The 11,488-nt window shown below is 42.3% G+C and overlaps 1 protein-coding gene across 1 annotated transcript in view; it reads left to right on the forward strand.

The window, feature by feature from the left end:
* Positions 1–11,255, forward strand: part of spen (spen family transcriptional repressor) — a 24,035-nt gene extending 12,780 nt beyond the window's left edge. Inside the window, exons 9-15 of the mRNA XM_077715054.1 lie at positions 73–186; positions 260–360; positions 432–8,058; positions 8,480–8,743; positions 9,109–9,303; positions 9,373–9,531; positions 9,814–11,255. Of these exons, the coding sequence (XP_077571180.1) occupies positions 73–186; positions 260–360; positions 432–8,058; positions 8,480–8,743; positions 9,109–9,303; positions 9,373–9,531; positions 9,814–9,945 (8,592 nt within the window). The 3' untranslated portion in view covers positions 9,946–11,255. The remainder of the gene's footprint in view (positions 1–72; positions 187–259; positions 361–431; positions 8,059–8,479; positions 8,744–9,108; positions 9,304–9,372; positions 9,532–9,813) is intronic.
* The last annotated feature ends 233 nt before the right edge of the window (positions 11,256–11,488 follow it).

Consider the following 11,488-nt stretch of genomic DNA (forward strand, 5'->3'; position numbering starts at 1 on the left):
TCAAAGGATACTTGTACTTTGCTCTCAGGCACATGGCAATGTCTTATTTGATATCTGATTTGTCCTCCTCAGGTTGTATTTGACAGGATGAAAGGAATGGCTCTTATTTTGTATAACAACATTGAATATGCTCAAGCTGCAGTCAAAGACACAAAAGGATGGAAGATAGGAGGCACTAAAATAAAGGTAAGTAGTTGAATTCAATGTGGGAGTACGTTTTTAAACTAGTAGAATTGAAACCATGTACTTTTTTTAATAGGTGGACTTTGCCAATCAGGAGAGTCAGATGGCTTTCTATCGCTCAATGCAAGCGTCTGGCCAGGATATTCGAGATTTTTATGACATTCTTTCTGAAAGAAGGTTTGTTTGCAATTTTCCAACAAAGTCCCATTTTGTATTGTCTCTTACTAATTGACGCCATGTTTTGGCAGGGATGAACGACGCTCTCAATATGAGTTTCAAGTGGAAAGGCAGTATTATGAAAATGCCCGCACACCAGGGACTTATACTGAAGATCCTCGCCGCAAATACACAAGTAGAAGTCGAGAGTTTTACGCCGAATGGGACTCATATCAAGGAGATTACTACGAAACGCAGTACTACGAAGACACCCGGGAATATCGAGAATATCGCGCTGATCCTTACGAGCAGGATATTCGTAAATACAGTTATCTGCAACGAGAACGCGAGCGGGAGAGGGAGCGTTTCGAGACTGATCGTGGACGTGACCACGGGAGGAGAACCATTGAGCGGAGCCAAAGCCCATCTCTCGTTGCCCCACGTCGCCCTGCAAGCCCAGTCGAATCTCTCTCAGTATCGGAACGGATTGCAAGTGACTCCGAACGCCGGATATGTTGCCCATCTTCCGAGAGAAGTGGTAGCTGCAGTTCAGTCTCCCCGACAAGATTTGAAAAACTTGAAAAGACACGCACAGAACGGTATATTAAAATGGACAAATTTGAAAAGGGTGTTTGTGAAGTGGAAAAGTTCCATTCTGTTGAAAAGGAAAAGCGCAATGGACGTAAAGAACGCAGTGATAAGGACAAAAGCGACCGTCAGAGGCTCAAAAAGCTCAGAGCATCTTCACCAATCACCCAAACGTGCGATGCCAAACCTGGATTTGATCGGGACGTTAGTCCTGAGTGTTCACTTGCAAGTAAAAATGGTAAAACCCCAAAAGATAGTTTGAGTAGAAGCAAGTTGGATCTTCTTCCTTGCGTGGTTCAATTAACCCGAGTGAAAGAAAATGAAGGAAAGCTAATTGGTCATGAAAATCAAGTCGTGAGGGCTGGGAGTGACAGCCCTCAACTCGTCTCACCTTCAGCTGGCCAAAGAAGTCCTATATACCGTACAGAGTCATTGAAAGGAAATTTAAAAGGACCCAGAGACAAAAGCATGCACAGTTCAGTGGAGCATATTGATATAGATGCCAAAAATAAGTCTAAAAAACATGGAAAATCGACATTTGGTTTCGACAGTGGTGTTTCAATGGATTTTGATCGCTTGGCCGCAAGAAAAAGGCGCTTCGAGGACTCTGGCAAAAATGATAATCAGAAGAGATTTAATGAGGAGGATCTGGGGAGGTCTGTCCTCCAGAAGCCTTGGAATAACAAGGACTCTGATTTCCATAAGAATGTTTTCATTAAAAAGATACACAAAAAAGAGCAGAACAGGGATAAATCTGTGCAGATATTTTCACTTAATAGTCCCGTTGAGGGACAAGAGTCCAAAACCAACTCCATAGGCATTTCCATACAACTGCCCGCCCAGCAAACACTGCCTGATGCATCTTCAGAACAATTGGACTCTCCCTTTCCGAAGACAGCCAAAAGTGAAAATAGCTCCAATCTCATAAAGACATCCAGCGATGGCAGCCTTAATTTGGATGAAATGAAAGAACAGACAGAGGTTTTGTGTGACAAGGACCAAATTGCAAGGAATTGTAGAGACTCTGAAGATGAAGAACAGTTTGTGCGCTTTGGGCAGACCGAAATAGTTGACAAACAAAAAAAACAAGAGGCTGGATGGTTACAAGGCAAACTTTTTGATCTTGACAAGAGTGGCAGTTGTGATGAGACACATCTCAAAGAATCTGAAGATCTAGGAATTGATTATGTCTCACATGATATCAGAAAACCAAACCAGAACACCAAACATGATGGCTTTCCTTTGTGTAAAAGAAATCAAATTGAAAATGTCATTTCAAATAGAGGGCAAAACTTGGTAACCTGTCCAAATTTAAATGAAGTTGTTTTTCAACATATGGCAACTTCTACAATTTCCAGTTCTTTAGGAAAGGAAGAGGAAAAAGCCCAGATCTCTTTATCAGGCTTAAACGCAGAAACAAAATCATCGATAACAAAAGAATATCCAGCACATACTCAGCCATTGAAAAGTAATGCGGTCCTGAAGACACATCTTCAAACACCTGAAAGTGAGGATGAAAAATTAAAGACGTCGTTTCTTGGAGGCAATGAGGACTTTATGTGCTGTTGGCTGGGAAGAGTTACCTCTGATTCTAAAAAAATAGATCCGCCCTTACAAAGTGAATGCGTCGATAAAAGCCGTGAACAGGATTTGGAACCAGGAGAAGTACAGTCTGATTCCGATGATGATACAGACAGAAAAAACACCTCTCACAAGTCCAGCAGTTCTTTTTCTTATATGCTGAGGGAACAAGATGAGAGGATGACAGATTTGAAACTTTGTGGTTCATTAGAAAAGAATAAATTTTATTCCTTTGCATTAGACAAAACTATAACCCCTGACACTAAAGCACTCCTCGAAAGAGCAAAGACACTTTATTCATCCCGAGATGAAAACTGGTCCTTTCTTCCTTCCCGCTTTCCAGCCCCACACAGCTGCACGGATAAAATCAAGGTCGAACTAGCACCCCGACCAATTCCCTCTTGGTATATGAAGAAGAAAAAGACCCGTACAAACTCTGTTGACGATCTACACGGCAAAAAAGAGGAACTTAAGCCTCAAGACCAGGAACGGCAGGAACTGTTTGCCTCCCGCTTCCTACATAGCTCTATCTTTGAGCAGGATTCTCGCCGTCTGCGCCATCTCGAGCGTAAAGAGCAACATTCTGAAACCGGAGTCGATGGGAATTTTGCTCAACTAGCTGTTCCTGAAGTACCAATGCAATCTGAAGAAGGAGACACTTTACCAGAGCCCATTGTGCTATTCCATAGTCGTTTCTTGGAGCTGCAACAACAAAAAGGGAAGGAATTTGGTCCGCTTGATTCTGAAACAGATTCTGTTGTGTTGGAAATGAAAACCAATTCTGAGCTCGGTTGTGAAGATGTACTTAATGATAAAATGTCCAACACTCGAATAAAGGATGATAAAAAATTAGTCAGCCCCCATTCAACTACCCCTGTTTCCCCACCTATTCAAAACGTGAAAGAAATGTCTACATCTGAAAAGCAAGAGACTTTAACACCAGCCGTAGATAAACATGTGCCATGTAAACAAGAAGACAATGTGGCACCAGCTCTTGAGAACTCTCCTTCTCTCTCTCCTCCTTTGAAAGGCATGAAAACAATCACACCTAAACTGAATGTCAGTTCGCAACCCATGGTTATAAAGAATGAAACTGAAGTAGAAGCAAAAGCAGAAGTAATTCAATCCAGCACAGAAATGAGTGACAGTTTGCCAACAGAGCACAATCATCCAATGGATAAGGTGTCTTCTCCGGGGAGTTCTGGGCAGAGTGTTGAACAGGACAATACAGAAGTTAAATTTTCCGATAATACAAAGGCAGAAGAAGAGGATGTTAACCATAAGACACAAATTTCAAAAATGTATATTCCCGAGGAGTCCAACAGACCAGAGATAGTCAATGAATTGTGTATGACAGAAGTAGAAGTTGAAATCGTACCGGTATCAAATCGAAGGCAAGCGAAAAATAAAAGAGCGAAAGCAAACACGATAATTCGCGCACCACAGGCTACCAAAAAGGCCAAAGCTAAACCTGCAACACGCAAGAGTGAACGTATTGATAGAGAGAAACTCAAAAGGGTGGCATCACCCCGGCTAGAAGCGCCAAAAGGATCCCCGGAGACCAAAATTGCATCAAAATCTCCAATTCACACGCCGGATTCGGAACAAACCACTGACTCGGGTTTGGTTCATGGCAGAACACGTCGACGAAACGTACGATCAGTCTACGCTACTATACATGAAGGAGAGCAGTCTGGTAAAGGGATAGTGGAAACATCGCGCACAATGCGCAAACGGACTACAGACAAAGAACACGTACAGCAAGACGTTCAAATTCCATCTACCAATCCTAGACGAGGTCGCCCACCGAAAAGAGGGGGCAAACGAGTTGACCATATATTGCCAGTAAAGGGGGAGTTGCAGAAAAATACGGAGGGCCACGTGGAAGATGAGGAAAGGTCAAGCACATCGGAAGTTGGGAAATCATCCGAGGGGTGGCGCTCTCCGAGAAAGGTACAACAAATGCCACTGACTTCATCGTCACCAGTTAACAAAAAAGGGAGTAGACTTGACAAACAGACTGGAGGAGCGACAGTTCAAGTTGAAATAAGTGATGTAGCATGTTACAATGAATCAGAGTTGAAGCCTAAAGCTGATCTGGATCTAATTGCAAACTCTTCAGACACAAGTTCACAAACATACAAAAAGGCACTGGACATGGCACCTAAACCGACTGATGGGGATAATGAGGAGCCACCTCTATCTGTCCTAAAGAGTGGAGTACCTGAGAAAAGTGTCAACATGAAAATAACAAGGTTCAAACGAAATGCCAAGCAGAGCACCAAGGATAAGTCCCACAGTTTAAGAAACCTTGAAATCCGTGTAAGTGTTGATGATGTCAAAGGTTTGCTTTGTTCTGAAAATAACGATCCTGATTCATTTCAAGTCAGTATTAAAAAAACCAAGACTCTAGTTGAGTCTGAAGAATCTAAATTATTGTGCCTTCCCAAAGAATCACAGGTGATTGATGTGGAAAATAAAGACGAACCTGTATCTAGACCCGAGTCTCCCCTGCATCCAGCTGCTGTTCTTCTCGCACATCAAATGGAACTAGAGCAGGCAGTTGAAAATATCGCCAAACTTACGGTGGAGCAACCTCCTCGACTATACAAAGAGCCTCCTTCAGGCCAAGTGCCCGCAATAGCTCCTGCAGTGCCACAGGTTCAAACAGAGGTTGAAGAGGTTGAAGAAGAAAAGCGAGCAAACCCATCAAGTGAAACAGAACTTGCAGCTGCTATTGATTCCATCACAGCCGAAGAATCAAGCGCAGAAGCAGAAGGGTTTACATCTCCTCCCACATTTAATGCCCTTATTCCCACCCCTGATACATTGCCGTCTGGTACCACCAGTGAGAGGACGGGAACTATCACGCAACCAGCAATCAATAATAACCTTGATGCAGTCTTAGAGGATGGTGTTTTGTTGTTGAGTCCAAAGTGTCCAATAAAACATACCAAGACGAGTGAAGATTCCCCAGAGGCCAGCACACCCAAGAAAACAAGTAAGGTAAGGCCCAAACCCCCCAAAAAGTCAAGAAGTCGTAAATGTTTTGGAAATAAGAAGAATGAAGATGCTACACATCCAGAACCCCTCCCTTTGAAGCTACCCGAGTCAATCCCAGAGGATCCAGAAATCAAAAATTCGAAAGCAGCCGTTGTTACAACTGGAACTACTACAGTGGGATCAGTGGTAACTGCTGTTGCTACATGTCGGCAGGATGTTACAAGTTCTACAACTTTGGGAACACCCAAGGAGGCTGAACAACCTGAAGTTGAACAGCCTGTACCTAATGAATCAGCTTGTCATTCAGACTCAAGAGTCATTTCCTGTTGCAAAAATAATTCCAAACAAGCAGAACTGTCTTCCTCTTGTCTTACTCCTCCACCTTGCCGTCCACCACTTGTATCTCAGTCGGGTGTACCATTACTACGACCTGCCAAACTTTTGCCAAACTGGCCTCCGAGAACCGAAGAAAGTAGAATCTTTGTCAGCCCTCCACGTCACGGGACCGTGGTAACATCTACTGTAGCAGCTTCTTCTATACCAACGCCGCTTGGAACATCTTCAGTTAATCCTCCCATGCCTCCTGATACTAAGGCTTCTGATCTCCACCCCAGTTCCAGTACTTTGAGAAAAATTCTAATGGAACCAAAATATGTGTCTGCTTCAAAAAGCAATTCAAGTCCCACCACTCTGGTGACGACTACTACATCAGATCCTTTACTGATGTCAGAAAATGAAAGTATACCCCTTACTACTGGTCCCAGGCATGTGGAAGGGAGATTGTCTATACATCCTCAGTCTATACATCACAAACATAAAACAGAGCCTCGGCAAAATTGTGGTGATCACATCCAACCTACTGTAATTTCCCCTGCTACATCTGTAATAAGCCGTATTCCAATACCTTATGATACCGAAGAGACACCGAGGATTTCCCTGAGCAGTCGAAGCATGTGCCATTCTTTGGCGAAACCAAAATTCAAAGCAAATTCTAATGAGAATCATCGATATCATAGTACTGATGTCACTGAAGATGAAATAAGACTGCGCTCTGTTGTTGAGAGCACTCCACGGTCTGTTCCCGGTCTTAGGGTAAATACATCAGAAGGTGTTGTCGTTCTAAGTTATTCGGGTCAAAAAACAGAGGGGCCCCATAGAATGAGAGCCAAAATCAGTCAAATTCCACAAGCAAGTGCTGGAGACATCGAGTTTCAACAATCCGTGCCTAAATCTCAGGCAAAGCATGACACAATCATTGGTTTGTCCCAGTTACCTAGCAATCGAGTACCCCCTACTCCGCCTGCTTATGAGCGCACTGGGATTCTCTTGTCCACCCAATCTTATAACTCTCAGCCTGTCATTTCCAGTCCCAAACAGGATATCCGCAGATGTGATAAGCCTGAAGTATTATATCACACAGCATCACAGGGCAGTGTGGTTAAGATTCTTCAACAGCCAGTCTCTGCTCCTCAAGTCTTAATGTACAACCAAGCTGCGATTCAACAGCAGCACGCTAAGAGACTGGAGACGGAAATGCCACCTCAAAAGTCAGTTCAACACCAGTCTAACCTCAACCCTATCAAGAGCCCTCAGCACTCCTCAATATCTGGATCCCACATGAGCTCCAGTCCTGGCACACCGAACGATCGCTCAATCCTGCAAAGCAAACAAGACCCCAAATCTTCACAAACAACTGTTCAATCCACCTCGCGTCTTGTCAAAACCTGCGGATCTAGCAGGTCTACTCTAGGAAGCTCTCTCGTCATGCCTCACGGCATGTCATCCATAACAAGTTACAATGCGACGGTGCATCAACCACACTCGGAGCAGTCCTCTGTCATAATGCAACCTCAGAGTGGCACACATTCGGTGACACGCGAACCACGGATGAATGCTTCACCGATTCCTGCGATCAGCTATGGGAGAAGAAGTCACTCTTTGTCCTCTCCTCTGCCTCCGCCAATACAGCACTCGGCCATATCTCAGTCGATTGTCATCCGACAGTCTCATTCGACCTCTCAGGTGCCAACGTCTACTGGCGGCGATGTCAGCAGTGTAACCACCGAGGAACAGAGACCTTTTAACCACGCACTGAGTAGAAGCGCACTGTCCCAGCTAAAATCAGAGTCCGTATTGCTTCACAAGGATCGCGTGGGGCTCCATGCCAGCTTAAGTCTGGACCAGTACCGAGGAGTGTCTCAGAACATGCTCACGCATCAACAACTGGGAGAGCAGGCTATTGTGGACACAAGATTATCACACAACCCAGAGAATGGAACAAGTAACATTGCTGTGAGAATGAATGCTGAACTTTCCGGAAAAGATTCATTCAAGGCATCGGACGGACAGCTGATACATTCACCAACCAGTGAAAGTAGAATCAGGGCAATTCACACATCGAGCCCTGTTATGGTGTCTCCGCACCCCCATGGCATCCAGCTTTCTCACTCCGGAGGTGTGGCTTCCTTTCCAGTTTATCGTGACCCCAGGGGTTTCCCTCCTCAGTTAACTGGACATGCTTCATCAGGACGCAGCACATCTTCACAGGTAAATACAGCGTTTCATTTGGCACCGCAATTCAGAATGACGGTGCCACCGTTACCGCTAAAACAACATATTAGCACAAGGGTTTTCTTGATCCAATATGATTGGAAATTAAGCGTGATAATTCCTTTTTTTTAGCTGATGGGTATGGCAGTAAAATGTTCTATTTTGTATTTTTAAATGTTAGTTTATTACCGGTTTCTGATTCCAAAACCATTTTGTCCGTGGGGATTGGCCTATTCCAAAATGTAGGTTATTTGTTTTACCACTTCATATTTTTTCCTACATTGCATTACAGCAGCTGATCAGGAACGATATGGTATCTGCAGATACCATAGTGACCTTGATTGAAGTGTAAAAAAAATCAGATCGATAGGGTAATACTATGTATACTGATGTGTTTATTCCTCCTATTCTATTCAAGCCTGAGAGTCCCCACCTTTGCCGTTCTACCTCTTCTAACACGTCTCAAATCTCATTGGATGGAGTTTCTCCCTCGTACCAGTCTCCTATGACTACTCCGATGAGTCTGAACCACAAGCCAGATCAGTCACTAAAGAAAACCCTTCCAGCTTTCTCAACAACACCTCTGCCTGTGGCAGCCTCCTCAACGTCATTTCATCTACGACCCGATGCCAATTCTGATCATTCTGGACATCGCTCTATTGACATGGTGCACCTTTTGACGGTGGGAATAATACACAATAGTGTTTGATCTCTATTTTCCATTCCAACTCTCACCTTATATTTTTTTCCTCTCATCTTTTTCAAACATCAAGGAAATCCAGGGCCAACTCTGATTCCAGTGTTAATAAACAATTTAATCTTTTTTTCTGTCCAAAACTAGCCTTACTCGAACGAGCACTAAGTGCTCTCTTTTCAAATAACAGTTTTAATTTAAATTTAACATTCAATCTAAAAATGGTTTTGTTTGATTGAATTAGAAATGTTATAGTATTAATTGTCCTGACTTATTTTCTACTACCACAATTCTAGTTACTAGATTTTAGGTTTATATCGAATATATATATTGATTAAAATGTCTTTGTACAGAAATACCCCATTATGTGGCAAGGTCTTTTGGCACTGAAGAATGATCAGGCAGCTGTCCAGCTGCACTTTGTTTCTGGAAACTCTTTACTGGCTCAGCGCTCACTGCCACCGCTAGAGGGAGGTCCTCTCCTTCGCATTGTTCAGAGGATGAGGCTGGAAGCATCTCAGTTGGACAGTGTGGCAAGACGAATGACTGTAAGTAATTGTGGGCTCGAATAGGTGGGAAATAAAGAATAATAACCCATGGAATATGATCCATCGCAGATGGAGAACGATTACTGTTTGCTCCTTGCGCTGCCTTGCGGTCGAGACCAGGATGACGTACTAGGTCAAACGCAAGCCTTGAAAACGGGCTTCATCACCTATCTGCAGGCCAAGCAAGCAGCCGGCATCATCAACGTGCCCAATCCTGGCTCTAATCAGGTCTGTCAAACCTTTTTCATCTCATAAAAAGTAGTCTCAACTTTTCAGAGGGGTGTGGTGTTAAATTTCCAATTCCGCCTAATTGGTCTGAAAGTTACTTATTTGCTACATACACATAATCTATCTTTTTTTTTATTCATCTACTATAAATGTACCTTTAACATATATTGAGAGAACCATTAATTACTCTTCCGCTAGTGGACAAGAGATACGATTAGTGACAAAAATAACATGGAATGAATATTCTCCCTCTCAATATGTTATTTTTATCTATATTTGCAGCCGGCCTACGTGGTCCAGATTTTCCCACCATGTGACTTTTCTGAAAGCCACCTATCCCGCCTGGCCCCGGACCTTTTGAACAGCATCTCCACTATTTCACCTCACCTCATGATTGTCATCGCCTCTGTTTGAATCGATTGAATTTTCTCTGTAAAGAAAAGCCAACACCAGCTATCTTTTGTAAACTGGAATTGCCTCATCTTTTTTTAATGAAAATCTCAATTAAGCATTTAAAGCAAATATTAACCCCCAATGTTTTTTTTTTTTTGCTTCCCTGCACCAAGTCCTTAATTTTATCAATGGCGTTAGAGTCCAAAAAAATGTTATGTTTGAAGTACAGGGCGTTTTTAAGAGCATTTCTGCTGAATATTTCAGTGCTGCCATTTTTTTGAAAGCATTGGCAAGGCTGTGGAATTTAATGTTCTTTTTTTGGGTTTAACTTGACTTTCTTTTTGTCTTCATAAAAGTGATTGTGATTTTTTTAAGAGATGTGAGGAGTCATTGCACTATGTACAAGGGGCGAAAATGTGACTATACATATTTTGAGTGTAAACTGATCTATGTTATGCTATAATCCAGAGATGAAGAATCATTTTAGTCCGCTGCTTTTGCTCCATGGCCAAGCTGGGAGTTGTACAGTTTACAGTCATAAATTAGTTTGCAGCATCTTTTGTGGGCCATTGTGCAACTGTGAATACGGTATAGGTAGTTGAAGACTGATGCAATGTGGAGAGACCAAGTGAATTTATTATTCTTCAAACAGATTCATATGTTTTCAATGTGTTCTTCTGACAGTTGACATAATAATGTCATCCACAAAAAAAAAACTTTTTTCAATTATGTGCCAAAATGTTTGTGCTTTACATAAAAGAAGAAAAAAAGGAGTATAATCTATTTTAATATATGACTTTGTATTTTCATTCCTTTTTGTGGGGGGGAATGTTTGGGAATATTATTTGATCCCTGTGTTTGTGCACTGCTGATTTTGGTCCCCTTACTGCTCCAAACTGTCTCATGACAGATGTGCAACGAATGTGACTTGAACTTGCCATCATGCCGCTATTGGATGTGTTTGTTATTGTCTGTCCCCTGTGATTTGTCCTTTTTGAAGCAAAGCTGTAAATACTTCCATGTGTCCTCCGTGTGTGTGCTCATATTTGCCCGTGTAGTTATTGTCTGAGGAAAGGGATTCCCGTGTAAAACCGATGCTGAAAGTAAATCACGCTTGTCGGTCTTATTTGAGGACTGCAAGCTCAATACTACTACTATCATTATGTTGAAGGCACTTATCCTGTTTTGATAAATTCGAGCAAGAAACCGATTGATACAAAAACTGTCTTAATTTGGGTGTATTTTGCTGCTCCTCCATGAGGACATTTTTAACTGTAAAATAATTTTGTTGTTTAACTTCTGAAGATCATTAAATGGTCCATGACAGAGTCTTTTATGTATTCATTTGATCATTTTCATATTATAATAATGTTTTGTATTTACAAAACCACAGTGCACACAGGTCAAAAGATGACTATTCATCGAGTTGCACTATATACTCCAATATTATGGGACTTGGATCAAATTAATGACAACATTTTTAGACTGTCCGGAGGGAAGGCTAATAGATCTTTCTCACATTGTTAATGTTATTGTTTTTGGTGAGAACACTAACTAAAATATC

The sequence above is a fragment of the Stigmatopora nigra genome, chromosome 1, assembly GCF_051989575.1.
Source record: "Stigmatopora nigra isolate UIUO_SnigA chromosome 1, RoL_Snig_1.1, whole genome shotgun sequence".
NCBI lineage: Eukaryota > Metazoa > Chordata > Actinopteri > Syngnathiformes > Syngnathidae > Stigmatopora > Stigmatopora nigra.